The 22,700-nt window shown below is 39.9% G+C and overlaps 1 protein-coding gene across 5 annotated transcripts in view; it reads right to left on the bottom strand.

Moving 5' to 3' along the window:
- SMAP1 (small ArfGAP 1) overlaps positions 1 to 22,700 on the bottom strand; it is a 159,291-nt gene that overhangs the window by 57,268 nt on the left and 79,323 nt on the right. For 2 of the 5 annotated variants that reach the window (XM_070584887.1, XM_070584884.1), the window contains 2 exons: positions 11,623 to 11,703; positions 8,856 to 8,936 (listed from right to left, as the gene is read on the bottom strand). The exons of 1 other annotated variant lie outside the window; for it this stretch is intronic. In XM_070584887.1, the coding sequence (XP_070440988.1) occupies positions 8,856 to 8,936; positions 11,623 to 11,703 (162 nt within the window). The remainder of the gene's footprint in view (positions 1 to 8,855; positions 8,937 to 11,622; positions 11,704 to 22,700) is intronic. 2 more of the 5 variants (XM_070584885.1, XM_070584888.1) reach the window with 1 other exon arrangement.

Genomic DNA, 22,700 nt, shown 5'->3' with positions numbered 1-22,700 from the left:
GAAGAGCTGGCGGCAGACTGCACATGCACTTGAATGCTTTCCTGGCCTGCAGGAACACTGACTGAACCAGCACAACTTCCAGCAGACAGGGTGGAATCAGAAACACAGCTCCTGCTTTCCCCCGGCGGCAGGTGGAGCTGCAACGTGACACCACCCCAAACACCACGAATGCACCAGCAAAGGGTCAGCTCATCAAGCACTGAAGAACTACAGTGACACTTCAGAGCAGAAGGAAAATGACAAGTCTCAGGAAACGGAGCCTGAAGTCACAGAAACTTACAAATGACTAGGTGACTGTCATAAAGAAACTCAACAAGTTACAAGAAAACTCAGAAAGACAGTTCGGTGAGCTCAGGAATAAAATTGAGAAGAAGGAATGAATACTTCATGAAAGAGACTGAAACTATAAAAAAAAAAACAAGCAGAAATTCTGGATAAGAAGAACACAATTAATGAGATGAAAAATAATCTAGGATCCTCAGAAAGTAGAGCTGATGTTATGGAGGACAGAATTAGTGATTTAGAGAAGAGAAATGTAGAAATGCTTCAGGTGGAGGAGAGAGAACTGACATTTTTTTTTAAATGAAGGAATTCTTCGAGAAATATCTGACTCAATTAGGAAAAGCAACATAAAGATTATAGGTATTCCAGAGGAAGAAGGAAGGGAAAAAGGAGCAAGGAGTTTGTTCAAAGAAATAATAGCTGAGAACTTCCCAGAGCTGGGGAAGGAACTGGAATTACAAATACATGAAGCCAAGAGATCTCCTAATTACATCAATGCAAAAATATCTTCTCCAAGGCAAACAGTAAAACTGGCAAAAGTCAAGGAAAAAATATTAAGAGCAGCAAGGCAGAAGAAAATAATCTACAAAGGAACCCCTTTTAAAGCTTTCAGTGGATTTCTCAGCAGACACCTCACAGGCTAGGAGAGAATGGAATTCAATATTCAAAATACTGAAAGACAAAAACTTTAGCCAAGAAGACTATCCAGCAAAACTATCCTTCAGATACGATGGAGAAATAAAAGCTTTCCCAGATAAACAAAAGCTGAGGGAGTTCATCTGCCACTAGACTTCTCTTACAAAAAAATGATAAAGGAAGACCTCATACCTGAAACAAAAAGGCAAAGGTCTACAAAGCACTGAGCAAGGAGACAGACAAAATCAGAAAACTGTAGCTCTCCATCAGAACAGGACAGCAAACAATTATAATATAAAAGATAAAGGGAAGGAAAGCATCAAAAATAACTATAAACACTTCAATTTAGTCACAAACTGACAACAAAAAACAATAATTTGTGAAAACAATACCTCAGAAGGGGAAGAGGTATGGGATGGAAGCTGGTTAGGTTAAGGAAGATAAAAGGCTATCATAAAATGGACTATCTCATCTACAAGATGTTTTACACAAACCTCATGGTAACCAGTAAACAAAAAATCAGAGCAGAGTCACAATTCGTAAAGAGAAAAAATCCCAGAAAACCACCAAACTGAAATGGCAGTCAGAAGTAACAGAGAAGAGAAACAGTGGAAATACAGAACAACCGGAAAACAAGGGATAAAATGGCAATATTAAGCCCTCATACAACAACAATCACTCTAAACGTAAATAGATTGAATTCTCCCATCAAAAGACACAGTGGATGGATGGATTAAAAAACAAGACCCAATAATATGCTACCTCCAGAAAACACATCTCAGCTCCAATGACAAACAGGCTCAGAGTGAAGGGATGGAAGATGATACTCCAAGCTAACGGCAAACAAAAGAAAGCAGGTGTGGCCAGATTTACATCAGACAACTCAGACTCCAAGAGAAAGAAGACAATGAGAGACAAAGACAGGCCGTACATAATGATAAAAGGGACACTCCACCAAGAGGACGTAACACTTATGAATACATATGCACCTAATACAGGAGGCACCAAAGTACATAAAGGAAACAATAACAGACCAAAAGGGAGAAAATGACAGTAACAAAATAATAGTAGGGGACCTCAACACCCCAGTTACATCAATGGACACATCGTCCAGACGAAAAGTCAATATGGAAACAGTGGAATTAAATGAAACACTAGACTAGACGGGCTTAATAGACATACAGAAAACACTTCATCCAAAAACAGCAGAACACACATTCTTCTCAAGTGCATATCGAACATTCTCAAGGATAGACCATACGTTGGGAAACAAAGCAAGCCTCAATAAATTTAAGACGATTGAAATCTTAGCAAACATTTTTCTGACCACAATGCTATGAAACTAGAAATCAACTACAGGAAAAAACCTGGGAAAGTCACAAATATGTGGAGACTAAACAACATGTTACTAAACAACCAATGGATCAGTGATGAAGAAATCAAAAGGGAAATCTAAAAATACCTGGAGACAAATGAAAATGAAAATACAACATACCAATTCTTGTGGAATGGAGCAAAAGCAGTTCTAAAAGGGAAATTCACAGCAATACAGGCCCACCTCAACAAACAACAAAAATCTCAAATAAGCAATCTCAAACTATGCCCAAGGAAACTAGAGAAAGAAGAATAAACACAGCCCAAAGTCAGCAGAAGGAGAGAAATAATAAAAATCAGAGCAGAAATAAATTAGAAACTAAAAAAACAGTAGAAAGTATCAATGAAACTAAGAGCTGGTTCTTCGAGAAGATAAAACTGACAAACTCTTATAGCCAGATTCACTAATAAAAAAAGGGATCAAATAAATGAACTTAGAAATGAAAGAGGAGAAATTACAATGGAAACTGCAGAAATACTGGCCCAAAAACAGACATACAGATCAATGGAACAGAATTGAAAGCCAGAAATCAACCACACATCTACGGACAGTTAATCTTCGAGAAAGGAGTAAAAAACATACAATGGAGAAAGGAAGTATCTTCAATAAATGGTGCTGGGAAAACTCGACAGCCACATGCAAAAGAATCAAAGTAGACCACTATCTTACACCACACACAAAAATTAACTCAGAATGGATTAAGGACTTGAATTTAAGACATGAAACCATAAAACTCCTAGAAGAAAATATAGACAGAACACTCTTTGACATTGGTCTTAGCAGCATCTTTTCGAATACTGCGTCTACTCAGGCAAGAGAAACAAAGGAAAAAATAAACAAGTGGGACTACACCAGACTAAAGAGCTTCTGCAAGGCAAGGGAAACCAGGAACAAAACAAAAAGACAACCTATTAACTGGGACAAAATGTTTGCAAGTCATATATCCGACAAGAGGTTAATCTCCACAATATATAAAGAACTCATACAACTCAACAACAAAAAGACAAACAACAGGATCAAAAAATGGGCAGAGGGTATGTATGAACAGATATTTTTCCAAAGAAGATATACAGATGGCCAACAGGCACATGAAAAGATGTTCAACATCATGAATTATTAGGGAAACAAATCAAAACTACAATGAAATATCACCTCACACCCATCAGAATGGCTATAATTAACAAGAGAAAAAATAACAAATGTTGGAGAGGATGCGGAGAAAAGGGAACCCACATTCACTGCTAGCTGGAATGCAAACTGGTAGAGCCATTATGGAAAACAGTACGGGGATTTCTCAAAAAATTAAAAATAGAAATAACATACCATCCAGCTATCCCACTACTGGGTATTGCTCCAAAGAACTTGAAATCAACAGTTCAATTGTTGTTGAATGCTCTCATCTTCATTGCAGCATTACTCACAATAGCCAAGAAATGGATGTACCCAAGTGCTGATGAATGGATAAAGAAGAGGTGATATATATATACAATGCAGTACTACTCAGCCACAAAAAAAGACAAAATCGTCCCATTTGCAACAACATGGATGGACTTTGAAAGTATGATATTAAGCAAAGTAAGCCAGACAGAGAAAGTCAAACACTGCATGATTTCACTCATATGTGGAAGATAAATAAAAACATGGATAAAGAGAACAGATTAGTAGTTACCAGAGGGGAAAGGAGTTAGGGTGGGTACAGGTGAAGGGGCACATATGTAGAGTGATGGATAAAAATTAGACTATTGGCAGTGGACAGGAATCAGTCCATACAGGAACTGATAATTAATAATGTGCACCTGAAATTATACAACGTTAGAAACTACTATGACCTCAATAAAATAGTTAGGAAAAAAAATAGTAGTAGACTGCACAAGGAAACTAGGTTATTTACAGAAGGAAGAAGCCCCTACTAGAAGCTAACAAATCACTAAAAGTTATTCCACAAGCTAGGATGGGGTTATATTTAACACACAGTTCTTTTTTAGGGAACTCTGGACAGTTGATTATAAGATGATGTAGAACGTACAACAGGACTAAAAATTGCAACAAGAAAGGCTCCAGAAGACACACACACAAGCTTGGGACTTAAATCAGAAGACCTGGGTTCAAAAGACCTGGGTTCAAACCCCTGGGCTGCCACCAACTGTTAACACTGAGCAAGTCACTTCTTAGTGACTTGGGGGTCCTTCTAGGATTTAATTTACCTCTTTATAAAATAAGGGATTTGTCCTGGAGTAGTAAGGTTCCTCTTCCAACCCCCAAATTACTATTTTTAAGTAGCCATTTATTAATCCACTGTTGTGCGTCAAGAACCATACTGATGACTTTAGTTACTTGTGGAAATAAGCGGGCTGAGAAAAAGTATTCTAGAATAAGTAACCGCTATCAAGCATCACTCTTTTGAAAATGTGAAGAGACATGACATGAAGTTTAAAAAATAAATGAAATCCTTATTTTTCCAAACCAGACTCCATAAATTCTCCAACTAAAGTAGGTGACATTAGGCAAATCATCTATTCTCTCTGAATCTTGGCCCCTACAAAACGGGACCAACAACAACAACCTTGTAGTTTTTGTGAGGAATAAAGAACACCTTTGGGTGAAAAGTTGAAAGCTTCCCTTTGATGTTAGGAATAAGACAAGGATGTCCTCTGTCACTGATTCAAAAACCAGAGATAAAAAGAACAATAAAACCAGCCACACTAAAGTCACAGAGATAAGATATTTGCAAACACCTAACCGGAGAAGGACTAGTGTCCTCCGTGTGTGTGTGTGTGTACACGTACAGACTGTTACAAATCAATAAGGAAAAGGTAAGCAAACCAATCGAAAAATAGGCAAAAGATCTGAATCAGAACTCCAAAAGAGAAAATCCAAATGGGCAATTTTAATGTCCATTTAAGCCAGTTAAATATTAAATATTAAAATATTATGGATACCATTACATATCCCCAGACTACAAATAATAAAATCTCTGACAATATCACATGTTGTAAAGAACAGCATGACCAGAATACATTTGTTATACATTTTCAAAAGTAAGTTTGACATTATCTAGTAAAGGTCAAGATACAGGTGCTTCGTGATCCAACACGTCCATCTGAACACACCCTACAGGCAGGCACGGTTAGACACATGTACTAGAGCCCTCACAGCAGCACTACTTACAAGAGCTGAAGCCTGGACAGGATCCCAGTGTCTATGAGCAGTGGAAGGGAGAAATAAAGTAAGGGACATATGGAAGACTACAAAACATTCAACTGAACAGGCTCTAACTATATACAACACGACTGACCCTTACAAACAAAATGTTGACTGACAAGAGCAAAACACAAAAGAACATTTGTGGTCTTATTTCATCCACATGTTCAAAAAAAGGGAGAAAAACCACGTTATTTAGAAATACACACAGAGACGGTAAACCTTATTTCTAAAGTGTAAGGAAACAATTATCTCTGGGGAGAAGGGAAGTGATTTTGGATGGGAAGGGTCGGGGGGGCGGCCAGCTTCCAGGTGCTGGCCCCCTTCTAGTTCCTGACTTAGGAAATACACAGGTGGTCACTTTCTCCTAAGTTCTATATGCACAACTGCACTCAAGCTGTGCACCAGAACGGTCCTGGCAAACAGCTGCCAGTCAACAACACCAACTCTTACTAAGGATGATGATATTATTCTGACTACTATTGCTATTATTTTCACTGATATCACTCCTCTGTAATACATATGAAATACGCATATGAAATAGACATTTACTACGAATATATGCCCCCTGAAAATCTCAGCTCGGAGAGACCGTAAAGAAAGAGGCCCACATGTGAAGTAAGGCTTCTTCACTTGTGCTATCTTCTTTCAGGCTCCCTCCCCACTGCTATCCCGTTGGACCCATCTTTCTCATGCACTCTGCACGACCGTGCCCACGAACTCCCACAAGAACTGAAGTCCCCCTGTGAGGGCGTCCTCCAGCGAGGCTCTCTGCAGGCTGAGCAAGAACAACAGAGGTGGCGTGGACGGGATTTAACAAAACCTCCGTGCTGACAGGAAACAGTGAGGAAAAGCACTGATTCCTCGCTGTTCACACACCGGAACTGCTCCCCGGGCTCCCCATCCAGACAGCGCTCCATTCTCAGGGAGCTGCTGCAGCCCCTTTCCCCAGCAGGCAACAGAAGGCAAGGTTTACGTGCAAGGCTGAGAGACACACAGGTCACCACATCAAATGCTCACTATGTTTTAATGGTAAATTTTTATTTTTTGTGAGGAAGATTCCCCCAACATCCATTGGAATTTTCCTCTTTTTTTTTTTGCTTGAGGAAGGTTCGCCCTGAGCTAACATCTGTGCCCATCCTCCTCTACGTTGTATGTGGGATGCCTCCACAGCATGGCTAATGAGTGGAGCAAGTCCACGGCTGGGATCTGAACCCGCAAATCCGGGCCGCCAAAGCAGAGCACGCAGAACTTTAACCACTCAGCCACAGCGCCAGCCGCCAAATATTTTTTTTTTAAGAGAGAAAGTATACGATGTTTTAAAAGTGGTTAAATTTAAATCTTGCCAAGTAGAACAATAAGGTATTACATAAACACTTTATATTGATATTTCCAATTTTTGGAAACAAAAGATATAAAACCTACTAGGAATTTTTAAATCCCCCTGTAATCAAGCAGGAAACTCTAAGAGCTTTCACTTACAGCTTCTTACTGAGGCATGCTAAAGTGAAAGTTAAGAGAAGAGAATTAAAGCTATTTAAGCAATCAGCTTAGAATTACCAACTTAATCACTCTTTTAAAAAAGTATTTTAACATTTAGCATCTAAAATTAATTTGGTGAAAGGTAAGAATTTAATTCAGTAAACTATCATTAAAAGAAGTAGTGGTAGTCAAAGAAGCTAACTTTAACCACTAAGTATTTCAAAACAGTATTTCAAAGAATTCCACTTAGCCAGAGTCTCACAGTCTTCAGTATTTGATGAATTAATTAGAAATAAATTGCAGTTTATTAATTGTTCTGCATGACCTTGCAATCAGTACACTAACAGGAATTATAAGATGAAAAACATCAATGAATCAGTGTACATGTATTTATTCTAAACATCCACCACGTACAAGAAACCGCGCAGGACTTGGTTTCCACCCAACTGATGCAAAACCTCTATGCACCTGTGCGCGGGAAAGATGCGCGCTAACCACACCTGCACACAGGATGTCAGCTAACCAGCCCTGCGCACCTGCGCAAGGGAAGGACATTAGCTAACCGCATGAGTAACAACGATGAGGCAGGAAGGAAGCAAACCAAGTGGGTGACAGTGTCAGAACTTTGAGGACGGGGCATTGTGTCCAGCAGGGATGCTTAGAAGGGCTTCATGAGAAAGGTGGAATGAGTCTGCTTTAGGTAGGAGTTGGGGAGAGGAAAGGACATTCTTGGCAAAGCAATTTAGTGAACAGAGAGATGGAAAGTAAGTTAGGTGACCAGGGACAAGTGTGACCACTATGAAGAACAGAGGGAGAAGGCTAGGAAGGGAGGTAGGGTCCGATGGTGGGTGGCTGTGATTGCAGGAAGGACCGAGGAGCCTGCATCAGTGCATCTGAAGCGCTAAGGCACGTGTGTAACCCTCGGAAGGTAGAGACTGTTCTAACAGACGACAGAGAAAGAACCAGGATATACCGGTATGTACACTGTAAATGGATACACTCTGTAGTATGTAAGTCATGCCTTATCCGATAAAGTCAATTTTTAAAATGCCAACAACCGAAGTGCTGGATTTCCTGACAATTCCCCTCCCATGCATCTATACTTGTACGATGAAATGTACCTGAAGCCAGGTCACTATAATTACTTACCCAATCCCTTTACAAGACCCTAAAGTGCTCTCTACCTCTAGCTTGCCTAATCACGTCTCTCCTGCATGTCATGGCCAAATAACCTTCCAGAACAACCCTTTTTGAATTAGGTGTGTCATCCGCTTTAGAAACTCTGAAATGCTGCCCACAGCCCTTCTGCCAAAAATGAATCAACCTGGACTTGAAGGACCTCTATAATCTGAGCTTGATCTACCATTCTGGTCCCATTTTTCACTACTTTCTACACAGACTCCTATCTTTCTTCAAACTCCACTCCTCACTATCTTTCTAAACATGGCTTGCCCGTTCCCGGTTTCCACGTCTGTCCTCAGGCATTCCCCCGACTGATGACGCCGGCCTCCCCGGCCCTCCCTGCGTGGCGCCACCCAGCTGGAATACTCTGTGCAGCATGCAGTCCTGTCCAAGGCCCTTCGGGGAGGACCCTCACCCTCTGAACTTCCACGGAGGCTGAGCGAGTGCGAAAGCTAACAACACCCTCTTTGGGTCCTTAACACGAGCGCCCCTGTCCTTGAGGAGCTCACGTGACCTCCACACACAAACGTGATGACAAGTCGTACAGGACATGCTAGGAGGACGCTCAGCACTCGGCAGGCATCCAACAAACACTTACGGAAGGAACGGTTATGTGCCTATCGTAAATATCCCCGAAGTCATTCACAAGTAAATGAAGAAGGCAGCAATCTTAACAGATTTTAAAAAGGAATTTTACCTTTTCAGTTGTGAGAGGTTTTGCAGGCTTTTCTGGCTCCTTTTCTCTCTTTTTCTCTTCTTTTTTTTTTTCCTTTTCTTTCTAAAACACAGCCCAAAGTTTTGATAAGTTTACTTTTTAAAAATGTCAGCTCTTAGCACATTTTTATTTTATTAGTTTGAGTCACCATTTGAGAAAGGTATAAATATTCAGTGATGGCAACATCCAGTGACACTGAAATATAAAAGTAAACACAGAAAATTCATACTCTCATTGAGGTTACATGTTAACACATCTTTTCTTAAAAAAATGAGACCCCTATTCAATAAATTCTCACTGCATCTTTACATATGGCTTCCCAATAGTAACCATAAAGTTGAAATCTGAATAAGCAAACTAACTGATGGAACAGAATTCCTCATGGCACAGATGAAGACAGATTATAACATGTCAACAGGAGGAGAAAAGAGTAAAATCGCTTCAATTTTTTAAAATATCACAAAATATTTTCGGTCCATTACTATAGTGTTGTGACTATAAAAAGGGCAAATACAATAATTTTCTCATGAAGAAAATGTTAAAGACGCTTGAGGACCAGAGCCAGCTGCCTAGTTAGTGAACTTAATTCAATCCAGTCTGGGTAAACTATACTGGTAATACAATGTTCACAATTTGGATTTCCAAGAAAGATGAAACAGGACACAATATTATAAACCTAAGGGCCACGGAAATACCAAGAAGGAAACAAGAATAAAGACTAAGCAAAGAGTACTCATCAGGCATTTAGAGGGAAGAGATGCCAGAAACCTAGAACGGGATGACAACTGAACTGAGCACTGCCCCAGACCTCAGCGTCCCGGCAGCAAACCCGAAAAGAGAAGCTGACGACCCTAGGAAAGGCAGAATAACACACACACAAAACTCAATCAAAAGGCCCAAAGGCTGTGTTCGCACCTGTGCCTTTAAAATGGCGTTCAACACAGCCTCTCTCAAGAGCAGACTATTTGCTATTTGTAAATCTGGGAAGATAACACTGGCAATTCCTAGGCCATAACACAAGAGATGGAATAAAAGCTCCCATGGGCCAGGCACTGTGATGAGCACCTTACTGTCTATTTCATTTTTACAATGACTGTTGCTGAAAAACTCAGTTAAGTTCGGTGCGCTCTGCTGTGGCGGCCTGGGTTCGGTTCCTGGGCGTGGACCTGTACCGCTCCTCGGTGGCCATGCTGTGGTGGCGACCCACATACAAAACACACTAGGAAGACTGGCACAGAGGTTAGCTCAGGGCGAACTTCCCTTAGCAAAAAAGGAAGTCACTGTTCTTGTTCTACAAATGAAGAAACAGGGGCCGGCCCGGTGGCGCAGTGGCTAAGTTCGCACGTTCCACTTCTCAGCAGCCCAGGGTTCGCCAGTTCAGATCCCGGGTGCGGACATGGCACCACTTGGCAAAGCCACGCCGTGGCAGGCATCCCACATATAAAGTAGAGGAAGATGGGCACAGATGTTAGCTCAGGGCCAGTCTTCCTTAGCAAAAAGAGGAGGAGTGGCAGTAGTTAGCTCAGGGCTAATCTTCCTCAAAAAAAAAAAAAAACACAAATGAAGAAACAAAACCTTAGGAAAGTAATGCACAAAGCAACACAGCTCATCTAGCGGCAGGGCCGAGGGGGGCAGGGCAGAGAGGCAACCAAGCCCAGCTCGAGTCTCAGCACTCATGGCCGCAAGTGGAGCACAGCTGCTCATCATCATGCTCTTCTTCCTTAGAGCAGCCAGTATTTACTGAACCCAACTAGGTGCCAGACACCATTCTGACCCATTTAATTCTCACAACCACTTCAGGCACTAAGTAATATTATCCCTGCTTTATAAGTGAATAAATGAGATGTGCAAAAATCCTTCAGATACAGTCTTTCTAGACATTATCAGTCCAGTTTAGCAAAGAAGCAGCGTGCTGGACCATCCTCACTAACATGCATCCTCCTGCATTAGCAGCAGCAGTGAGTGGACGTCAGTCACAGCAGCGGCACACTGCAGCAGAACCTCAGCACAGCGACCTCCTCTCCTCCACTAGACTGCAAGCTCCTTGGGGGCAGGGGCTCTGTCTTATCTGTCTTTGTATCCCCACATCTAGCACACCACTTATCGAGGAGCAGATACAGAAAAAGGGTTGCCTGAAAGAATGTCTCAAACTAATTCATTAAGGTCTTTATAACAAAAGAAAAAAGGTAAAGAGCCAAAAAAAATTAAAACCCTCAAATATCTGTAGGGATGGCTTTAAAAATCCATAATGATAGTATCATGCACCCTAACTCACCTACCCCAAGCACATTCTAACAATCACTGATGATTTTATACTACACATAGTGTATCTGTATGATGGGTACTATTGTGTAAAAAAACAAACTACATGAATTTTGTTCAAGTGCTTGTAACAACAGAACGATAGAAAAACATTTTTAATCAAAGACTTTCCTAATAAGTCAAAAGAATTCAACAGCAACTATAAAAAAGTTCCTGCAAGTATAAGGTAGTAACGGAAACAACAAAAAACTAATTGCTTCTTAAATGTTGAGATCTATCTATGGTACCAATAAATCAGTCATTCTGAAATTAAATATAGATTAAAGCCCTTTGATCCTACCTGTGGCAAAGGAAAATATTCCAGAAACTGCTGTATTTAACACATTTAACATAATTATTACAGCACTCTCACATTAGGGCACATTATGAAAGCAAGGTCATTTACCCCTGAGCACTACACAATGCAGCTGCGACAACACTGCCGTACCTCCAACTTGTTTTTCTCAGCAGCAGCTTGTAGAGAAGGAGAGGATACCAAAGGCTGAAGAGGAGCATCAGAAGAGGAAATCTGTGAAGGCAGATGAAAAGTCAGGAGAAAAAACAAGGAGGTAATCAGAACTGATAGGCACAGGAAAGAAACAAAAGCCCATGTATTTCTGAGACACAGAAGCACTGAGAAGTATGTTAAAGGGAAACAATGCATCAAGAAAAAAGTATTGCTTCTTAAAATTTCCATGTGAAATTTCTGAAAGTATCTATTAAAGAATAGCGTACGACTTTAAATGGATTTCACTAGGATATAAAATTTAAATGTACTCAGACAAGATCATACCAAAAGTATTTGAAAAATAATGACGGTTTTTCCAATGGTTCACTTTTAGTCAATGTTACTATTGAAATACTAACGCTCTGAAGTATGAAGATACATTGTTCCAAGCAGGAGGTGAACACAAATGAGTTTATTTTTACTTATAACAACTGTTTTAAGAATGGAAAATAAAACAGAGCTGAAATAGTAAAAGTTAAAGTTTTAATCAACTGTTTAAGAAAACAGAAAAAAGGCTGGGAGAAAAAAAAGAGTGGATTAACATAACATAACAGCTGAGCAACACATGGGCCTACAAAGCAACTGATAGACCTCCTTCTTTAAGATTAGTTAACACAAACACCATTCCAGGGCTGTATTTGCTGAATTACCCCAAAGCATTCTAAGACAGCTATATATGCAGCAGAGGCAACTTACACATGAAAATGGCTTTCATCTAAAAGCCTTTTCACACATCTTCCTACCCAACTTCTACATGCGTAATCACTTTAATGGAAGCATTATCTTCCTGCTCTCCTTACTGCCAAAATACAACTGAAACACGTTTACAGAATGCGCAGTAGACCTCCGGAGCCATGAAACTGACGTCTCTATATTGCCCTATCATATCAATAGTGCTTGTGAGGAATTTTTAAAAACAAAAGGTGCTATTATAGAAAGGTCATCATGTAAAGTCAAAATAGCATTGTGAGATGACAAGTCCTCAATCTGCTTGTTATTAACTTAGTTACAGCTGTAATTCTTGAATCACAACCCAAGAGCACAAACTTAAGGGGTCTTTTCCTTACACACTGTTTGTCGGCTCTGTTATAGTTTTGCAAACCAGCCATTCAGTTTACTAATGAAAACTACACATAGAAAAAATGTCTAAAAAGTCAAACTGTGCCTGAAAGGCTGGCTTCAAGGCTGATTTATCCTGTTGGACATTTACTTGCCAGAGATCTTTAATTGCACTTTATGCAGACAACAAAAGACAAAAAAGCACATAAAATCACTTAAAATGAGAACCTTACTGTATCACAAAGACCTTTTTGCCCAAACTCATGTAAAAGCTGAACATAAAAATATAAAAGAGGAACAGGGCATTTAGTATGTCGAGGATTACTAATTCAAGATAACTCACTGTAACAGTGCTTGATTTCCTTTTAAGAAGATGATAAACTGATTTGGTCACTTTAAAAATTTAGAAGCAGGAATGAAAAACTATTCAATAAGTATCAGTAATCTAGCAAAGCATTTTAATTTAAAAAAAAAAACACTTTAATATCGTGTTCCAGCTGGGAAAAAACGCAGACTTCTTCAGTAGGGCAGCTGTGTGAAAAGTCAAGGGGCAGACCAACAGGTGAATGGATAAACAAACTGTGGGGCTACACAGTCGGCCCTCCGTATTTCCAGATTCTGTACCCGCAGGTTCTGCATCCGTGGATTCAACCAACTGTGGGATGAAAGGCCTGTGATGGCTGCATCCATACTGACCATTTTCAGACTTCTTTTCTTGTCATTATTCCCTAAACAATACAGTGTAGCAACCACTTATACAGCATTTACATTGTATTAGGTGCTATAATAATCTAGAGATGATTTAGGGTATACAAGAAGATGTGCGTACATTCTATGCAAATACCAGGTCATTTTATACAATGGACTTGAGCATCCAAGGATTCTGGCATCCAAAGAGGAGGGGGATGTCCTGGAACCAATCTCCCCTAGATACCGGGGGACGACTGTAGCCATAAATTGAACTAATTTCCACCAATAAAAAAGGTATGGTCTAATAGTACACACAAAAATAGGGATGAATTTCAGAAACATACTGAAAGAAAGAAGTCAGACACAAGAGTACATAGTATATAATACCATTCCTACAAAACTCCAGCAAATACAACTATAATCTCCAGTGATTAAAAAGCACATCAGCGTCTATCTGAGCCAGGGGTGGGAGGTAAGAAGAAGAAAGGAACCTTTCAGAGTGAAGGAAAGGTTCCACACACGGATTGTGATGATGGTTACCAAGGGCTATGTAGTTTTCAAAGCTCACTGAACTGTATCTTAAATTGTCTGCCTTTTATTGTATGTAAATTATGCCTCAGTAAAGTTGAACTTTTAAAAGTCAATGAGCAAGGTAAGATATATTAGGTGAGCAAGGAAGGAGGAAACAGAGGTCAACATATTGACAACTGGAAGCAAGAGACACTACAGAACAAGGAGATAGATGAGAGAGAACAAACAAGGGCAGGAGAAAGAGAAAAGGAAAACACAGAGGCGAGAAACCCCAGGTGCTCCTGAGTGTGCTTTCTAAATCTCTCAACGCACTGCCTCCACCCCCACGAAGGGACCCAGCAGGAAATCACCACCACGTCTCCCCCGTCACCTAGGTTAGTCCTCCTAAATGGTCTCCTCACCCAAACCTCGCTCTTCTCCAAACTATGATGTTCTCAAATGCAAATCTGATCCCTGCGTGTCCCAACTTAGAAGGCTTAACTAGCTCTCACACACCACAAACGGAGAGTCCACACTCCTTAGCCACGCCACAAATGTCATCTACCTCATCTCCCTACCCTTCCCTGCCCTGGCTGCACTGCTGTCCAGCCTGGTTCCAGCTCTCTAGTGTGCTTCTCCTGCCTCCACGGGTCTTTGCTCCTGCTGTTGCCTCTGCCTGAAATACCTCACTTCTGTTAGTTCCTCCCCATCCTTTGAGTTGACACTGCCTCCTCCAGGAAGTATTCCTTCAGCCCTCCAGTCTGAGTTAAGCAGCCACTGTAGGTGCTCCCAAAGCACTTTCTCTAGTACTTCTCTACTGCAGAAGTTATCACACGCTGTCTTGTACAGATCTGATTACTTATCAGGATTCTTTGTTCAACTGAAGTTCTCCAAGACAGACATAGCTTGCAGCCTGTTCACCACCTCTAGCATCTAGCATTCAACAGGTGTCCATAAATATTTTTTTGAGAAAAAGAAAAGAGGAGGAAGACAGCATCTCCGAGGGAAAACCAAAAGGAGGTTCAATCTCGGCAGTTATCACTGTCCTTTCCAAGTTCACTGGTTGGCTACATACTTTTCTGAAATGTCATATAAATTATCTACACGTATTGTCAAATTCAAAATTTATCTTGTAACTACATGTTACTTCCATTTCACTGGATTCTAGAACTTTTAGAGAGAGAGAACTGTGGCCTTAGAAAATGCAGTAGTCACGTCTGAGTGTTCCTCTGTTCCCTGCCTTCGCCCGCCCCCGCCCCACGCACGAGAGAACACACAGGGGCACCCAGGAAAGACATCCTTCAGGAACAAGTGAGTTCCAGCCCTTCCTTCAGTTCTTCAGCCCAGAGGGTCCTCCCGAGGCCACCACCAGCGTGCACTACGTGTGAAGAAACTGCCAGAGCAGTACAACTGTACAAACTCACTGAGATTTGGCAAAAGAAAAACTCATCAGGCAAAACAGGTCTGCAACTCCTGCCTACCAGGACAAGGTGAGTAAATACACTTTGAAAAGCTATCAAGTATTATGAAAACACCACAATGATTATTTGAAGGCCCATAAGGCAAAATGGCCATCTATCTTTTCAAGAAAAAATTACTTTATTTTCCTGATGATTTTTTTTCCTACCACTCTTTTTAATAGAATAATGGTATAATAAAAATCTGGTGCTCCAAAACACCGAAAAATACCTTACAGATTAACTGCTAGCAGGAGACTGTTTCTATCCCATTTGGAAATTCTTGGATTTTTTTTTTAAGTGGAGGTTTTATCACAGCCGTTCTCAAATGGCTATCTCTTCAGCTTTCAATATATTGTGAAGCTCAAGTTTTTCAGGAGTCCAGAAATCATTTTGAAAATATGATTTCCAACATCAATTACATTCCATAGTATGTCTCAGACACAGAAGATACATTTAAATCATCTAAGTTTCTCCTCCCTATCTTTTTTTTTAATTTTTTGAGTTAATGATAGGTTACAATCTTGTGAAATTTGTATATTATTGTCTGTCAGTCGTGTTGTAGGTGCAACCCTTCACACTTTGTGCCCACCCCCCACGCCCCCTTTCCCCTGGTAGCCATTAATCTGTTCTCTTTGTCCACAGGTTTAAAGTCCTCATGTGAGTGGAGTCATACAGAGATCGTCCTTCTCTATCTGGCTTATTTCACTTAACATAATTCCCTCAAGGTCCATCCATGTTGTTGAAAATGGGACGATTTTTTCTGTTTTATGGCTGAGTAGTATCCCATTGAATATATATACCACATCTTCTTTATCCAATCATCTGTTGATGGGCACTTAGGTTGCTTCCACATTTTGGCGACTGTAAATAATGCTGCAATAAACATTGGGGTGCATAGGACTTTTGGAATTGCTGACTTCAAGCTCTCTGGATAGATACCCAGTAGTGGAATAGCTGGATCATATGGTAGTTCTATTTTTAATTTTTTGAGGAATCTCCATACTGTTTTCCATAGTGGCTGCACCAGTTTGCATTCCCACCAGCAGTGTATGAGGGTTCCTTTTTCTCCACAACCTCTCCAACGTTTGTTACTATTTGTTTTAGTTATTTTTGTCATTCTAATGTGTGTAAGGTGATATCTTAGTGTAGTTTTGATTTGCATTTCCCTGATGCTCAGCGATGATGAACATCTTTTCGTGTGCCTATTGGCCATCCGTATATCTTCTTTGGAGAAATGTCTGTTCATGTCTCCTGCCCATTTTTTGATCAGGTTGTTTAATTTTTTGTTGTTGAGTTGTGTGAGTTCTTATATATTATAGATATTAAGCCTTTGTCGGATATATTACTTGCAAATATTTTTTCCCAGTTAGTGGGTTGTGTTTTTGTTTCAATCCTGTTTTCATTTGCCTTGAAGAAGCTCTTTAGTCTGATGAAGTCCCATTTGTCTATTCTTTCTATTGTTTCCCTTCTCTGAGAAGGCATGGTGTCCGAAAAGATCCTTTTAATACTGATGTCAAAGAGTGTACTGCCTACATTTTCTTCTAGAAGCCTTATGGTTTCAGGTCTCAGCTTTAGGTCTTTGATCCATTTTGAGTTTATTTTGGTGAATGGTGAAAAAGAATGGTCAATTTTCATTCTTTTACATGTGCCTTTCCAGTTTTCTCAGCACCATTTGTTGAAAAGACTTTCTTTTCTCCATTGTATGCCCTCAGCTCCTTTGTTGAAGATTAGCTGTCCACAGATGTGTGGTTTTATTTCTGGGCTTTCAATTCTGTTCCATTGATCTGTGCACCTGTTTTTGTACCAGTACCATGCTGTTCTGATTACTATAGCTTTGCAGTAGGTTTTGAAGTCAGGGATTGTGATGCCTCCAGCTGTGTTCTTTTTTCTCAGGATTGCTTTAGCAATTCGGGATCTTTTGTTGCCTCATATGAATTTTAGGATTCTTTGTTCTATTTCTGTAAAGAACGTCATTGGGATTCTGATTGGGATGGCGTTGAATCTGTAGATTGCTTTAGGTAGAATGGACATTTTAACTATGTTTATTCTTCCAATCCATGTACATGAAATGTCTTTCCATCTCTTTATGTCATCCTCCATTTCTTTCAGAAAAGCCTTGTAATTTTCATTGTATAAGTCTTTCACTTCCTTAGTTAAATTCACCCCAAGGTATTTTATTCTTTTTGTTGCGATTGTGAACGGTATTGTGTTCTTGAGTTCTTTTTCTGTTAGTTCGTTACTAGAGTATAGAAATGCTACTGATTTATGTAAATTGATTTTATACCCTGCAACTTTGCTGTAGTTGTTGATTACTTCTAAAAGTTTTCCAATGGATTCTTTGGGGTTTTCTATATATAAGATCATGTCGTCTGCAAACAGTTAGAGTTTCACTTCTTACCCCCCATTTGGATTCCTTTTATTCCTTTTTCTTGCCTGATTCCTCTGTCCAGGACCTCCAGAACTATGTTAAATAAGAGTTGTGATAGAGGGCATCCTTGGCTCCTTCCTGTTCTCAGGGGGTGGTGCTCAGTTTTTGCCCACTGAGGATGATGTTGGCTGTGGGTTTGTCATATGGCCTTTATTATGTTGAGGTAGTTGCCTTCTAGCCCCACTTTGTTCAGAGTTTTTATCATAAATGGCTGTCGGATCTTGTCAAATGCATTCTCTGCATCTATTGAGATGATCATGTGGTTTTTATTTCTCAGTTTGTTGATGTGGTGTATCACGTTGATTGATTTGTGGATGCTGAACCATCCCTGTGTCCCTGGTATGAATCCCACTTGATCGTGATATATGATCCTTTGGATGAATTGCTGTATTCAGGTTGCCAAAATTTTGTTGAGAATTTTTGTATCTATGTTCATCAGTGATATTGGCCTGTAGTTCTCTTTTTTTGTGCTGTCTTTGTCAGGTTTTGGTATCAGTTGGCTTCGTAGAATGTGTTAGGAAGAGTTCCATCCTCCCTAATTTTTTGGAATAGCTTGAAAAGGAGAGGTATTAAATCCTCTCTGAAAGTTTGGTAGAATTCCCCAGGAAAGCCATCTGGTCCTGGGGTTTAATTCTCTGAGATGCTTTTGATAGCTGTTTCAATCTCTTTCCTTGTGACTGGTGTGTTCAAATTGTCTGCTTCTTCTTGAGTGAGCTTTGGGAGATTGTAGGAGTTCAAGAATTTATCCATTTCCTCTAGGTTATCCATTTTGCTGGCATATAGTTTTTCATAGTATTCTCTTATAATCCGTTGTATTTCTGTGAAGTCTGTTGTTATTTCTCCTCTTTCATTTCTGATTTTGTTTATTTGAGCTTTCTCTCCTTTTTTCTTTGTAAGTCTGGCTAGGGGTTTGCCAATTTTATTTATCTTCTCAAAGAACCAGCTCTTTGTTTCACTGATCCTTTCTACTGCCTTTTTTGTTTCAATAGCATTTATTTCTGATCTGATTTTTATTATTTCTCTCCTTCTGCTGACTTTGGGCTTTGTTTGTTCTTCTTTCTCTAATTCAGTTAGGTGTAGTTTAAGATTGCTGATTTGGGATTTTTCTTGTTTGTTAAGGTGTGCCTGAATTGCGATGAATTTTCCTCTTAATACAGCTTTTGCTGCATCCCATATGAGCTGGTATGGCATGTTATCATTTTCATTTGTCTCCAGGTATTTTTTGATTTCGTCTTTAACTTCTTCAATCATCCATTGCTTGTTCAATAGCATATTGTTTAGTCTCCACATCCTTGTGCCTTTCTCAGCTTTTTTCTTGTAATTAATTTCTAGCTTTATAGCATTATGATCGGAGAAGATGCTTGTTATTATTTAAATTTTTTTAAATTTGTAGAGGCTTGCCTTGTTTCCTAACATATGGTCTATCCTTGAGAATGTTCCATGCGCGTTTGAGAAGAATGTGTATTCCGCTGTTTTTGGATGGAGTGTTCTATATATGTCTATTAAGTCCAACTGTTTTAGCTTTTCGTTCAGCTCCACTGTTTCTTTGTTGATTTTCTGTCTGGATGATCTGTCCATTGATGTGAGTGGGGTGTTGAGGTCTCCTACTATTATTGTCTTATTTTTGATATCTTCTTTTAGGTTTGTTAATAGTTGCTTTATGCACTTTGGTGCTCCTGTTTTGGGTGCATAAATATTTATAAGCATTATTTCTTCTTGATGAAGTGTCCCTTTGATCATTATATATTGGCCCTCTATGCCTCTCTTTCCCTGCCTTATCTTGAAGTCTGTTTTGTCTGATATAAGTATTGCGACACCTGCTTTCTTTTGTTTGCTATTAACTTGGAGTATTGTCTTCCACACCTTCACTCTGAGCCTGTGTTTGTCCTTGGAGCTGAGGTGTGTTTCCTGGAGGTAACAAATTGTTGGATCTTGTTTTTTAATCCATTTTGCCACTCTGTGTCTTTTTATTGGAGAGTTCAATCCATTTACATTGAGGGTGAGTATTGATGCATGAGGGCTTCATGCTGTCATTCTGTTGCTCATTTTCCGGTTTTCCTGTGTTTCCTTTGTTTCTCATTCTGTGTGTTTTAGCCTACTCATTGACTTCTGCAATTTCTTATACTAGGTCTCTTAGATTTTTCCTTATCTATGTTTTGTGTCTCTCTTCTGTTTTTCAGTTTGGTGGCTACCCTGAAGTTTGTATTCAGAATCTCGTGTATAACATAGTCCATTTTCTGGTAGTCTCTTACTTCCTTAGCCTAGACTGTTTCAGTCCCTTTCTTCCTCCCCTCCTAAATTATTATTTTCATCTCTTATTCCAACTTGTGTTGTGAGTTTGTGGTTAGAGTGATAAGATTGTCTTTGCTTTGGTGATTTCCTTCCCTTTATCCTAATGCTATAGTTGAATATTTGCTATCCCATTCAGATCTATCTATTTGTCTCCCTACTCTGTGTTTGGTGACCCCTTACTCTCTTTTTTCCCTTTTTCAGGTATGAGAGCCTTCTTGAGGATTTCTTGTAGTGGAGGTTGTGTGACTACGAAGTCCCTTAGCTTTTTGTTTGTCTGGAAAAGATTTAATTTCTCCCTCATATCTGAAGGATATTTTTCGTGGATAGAGTACTCTTGGCTGAAGATTTTTATCCATTAAAGTTTTTAATATGTCACTCCAATCTCTCCTAGCTTGTAAGGTTTCTGTAGAGAAATCCCCTGAAACTCTGACAGGGGTTCATTTGTAGGTTATTTTCTTCTGCCTTGCTGCCCTGAGTATTCTTTCTTTGTCCTTCATTTTTGCCATTTTTACTACTATGTGCCTTGCAGTACGTCTTTCTACATTGACAAATCTAGGAGATCTGAAAGCTTCCTCCACACACATTTCTCTCTCAATCCCTAGATTTGGGAAGTTTTCTTCTATTATTTCATTGAGCACACTTTCTGAGCCATTTTCCTTTTCCACGCCCTCAGGAATTCCAATGATTCTTAAGTTGAATTTTCTCATTGAGTCAGCTATTTCTCTGAGATTTTCTTCAGTTTTTTTAATTCTTAGTTCTCTTTCTTCCTCTGTCTGGAGCCATTCAGCCTGTCTATCTTCAATTATGCCAATTTGTTCCTCTGTGGTGTCTACACAGGCATTCAGGGAAACCGCATTCTGTTTTATCTGATCCACTGTATTTTTCATCTCTAGTATTTCTAACTGATTCTTCTTTATAATTTCAATCTCTTTTGTGAAGTAACTCCAGAACTCGTTGACTTGTTTCTCTATATTTCCCTTTACCTCAATGAATATTTTGAGGATAGCTATTTTGAACTCCTTTTCACTTAGTTTACCCATTTCCAAGCCCTCAGGACCTACTTCTGTATTTTTATTGTTTTCCTTTTGGACTGGAGCTTTTATAAATTGCTGGACGGTAGAGGAGCGGTTTTTGCACATGATGTAATTATTCAGCTGCAGTTACAGCCTATCGCCACTAGATGCGGGTCGAGAGGCTTGTTTTCTGAGACCCGCGCCTTCAGCCAAGATGGCTGCGCCCAGCGTGGGTTGGGGGAGGAGGGGCACTTTCACTCACGCCCACCCGTATTGGATCAGCTCTCAGTTCCTGGTCTCCCAGGGCCCTGGCTTGCTGGGGCTCCCCCATGCGAAAGGTTTCCCCTGCTACAGGGTTTCGCTGCACAGGCGTGGGAGTCCTGGACGATCCCCGGACACACGGCCCCTCCCCCGTGGCAGCAATCCCAGTCTCTAGGGGCAGGAGCGAAGTTCTCTCCTACCCCGTTGCAGCTCCTCCGAGGGCAGTTCCAGCCTCTCTGCCTTCCGTCGTTTGGCTGCTGTGGGTCTCTATTTCTGTTATTAGGATTGCTTTTTTGGTTGGAAAGCAGCTGCTCTTTTTAGTTGTAATTTGGAGGGGAGAGAGTCCTGGGTGAGCTCATGACGCCATGTTGCTGACGTCCCAATCTCTGTTCTCTCCTCCCTATCTTGAAGGTCATCTAAAATTCATTGCAATTCACACTGTCTTGAAATTACTGTTCGTGTATCTTAAATAATGAATTATATAATCATCAGTTCATTGTAAACAGAACTTAATAAAAATTACTAGTGCTATCTCATTTTTATTATAATACCATACGCATTGTTTCTACAATGATTTCTAAGTTGAAATAATGAATTTAACTTTAGTTTACACACATATATATAAAACAAATGAAAACTTCACTATTTTTAAACTTTTTATATAATAATTATACGGCAACTGATTGGAAAAGCAATTTTGTGTGAAATTCAGACTGGAGGATTAAAACCTTTGTGTGCTGAAACTCAAGTATGTACTCAAACTGAGTTCACAGATTATTTCAGAGGGACGAGAAGTGGTAAAGGAGGCAAGAAACCTAAGATAAACTGAAACAAGAACAAGTGAATGCTCATTTTAAAGTCACCAATTCCCAAAGATTATTAGCCGTTTTTCCAAGACAAAAGTGAGGAAGTTAGGGAGTCAGGACTAAATAGTTAGAGTTACCTATACATTTTGCTGCTCTAATAGATTTTCTTTTTGTTTTGATCATTATGACAGCAAATAAATAATGTGAAGATAGAAATACGTGGGGAAGAGGCATGGGAGGGAGAGGGAGAGAGAAAAGGTGCTGATGGAAAAGAGCAAACAATACGGCAGAGTACAGCCCCGTCTCCTCAAGGCCTCCTAGGAGCTCACTTTATCACTGTGCTTCCTTGTGACTCATCACCAACTAAGGAGGGGAGGGAAGAAGACAGATGGGCAGATTTCTGTGCTCTAAGCTTTTCAAATTTCCCCTATCACTTATGCAATTAAGGAACAACCAGGGAGGGCAGACTCATTCTGCATCAGTGTGGTACAGAAAATTC

The sequence above is a fragment of the Equus przewalskii genome, chromosome 19, assembly GCF_037783145.1.
Source record: "Equus przewalskii isolate Varuska chromosome 19, EquPr2, whole genome shotgun sequence".
Classification (NCBI taxonomy): Eukaryota; Metazoa; Chordata; class Mammalia; order Perissodactyla; family Equidae; genus Equus; species Equus przewalskii.
The sequence above is the reverse complement of the archived record's forward strand: the minus strand, read 5'-3'. Positions and strand labels throughout refer to the sequence as shown.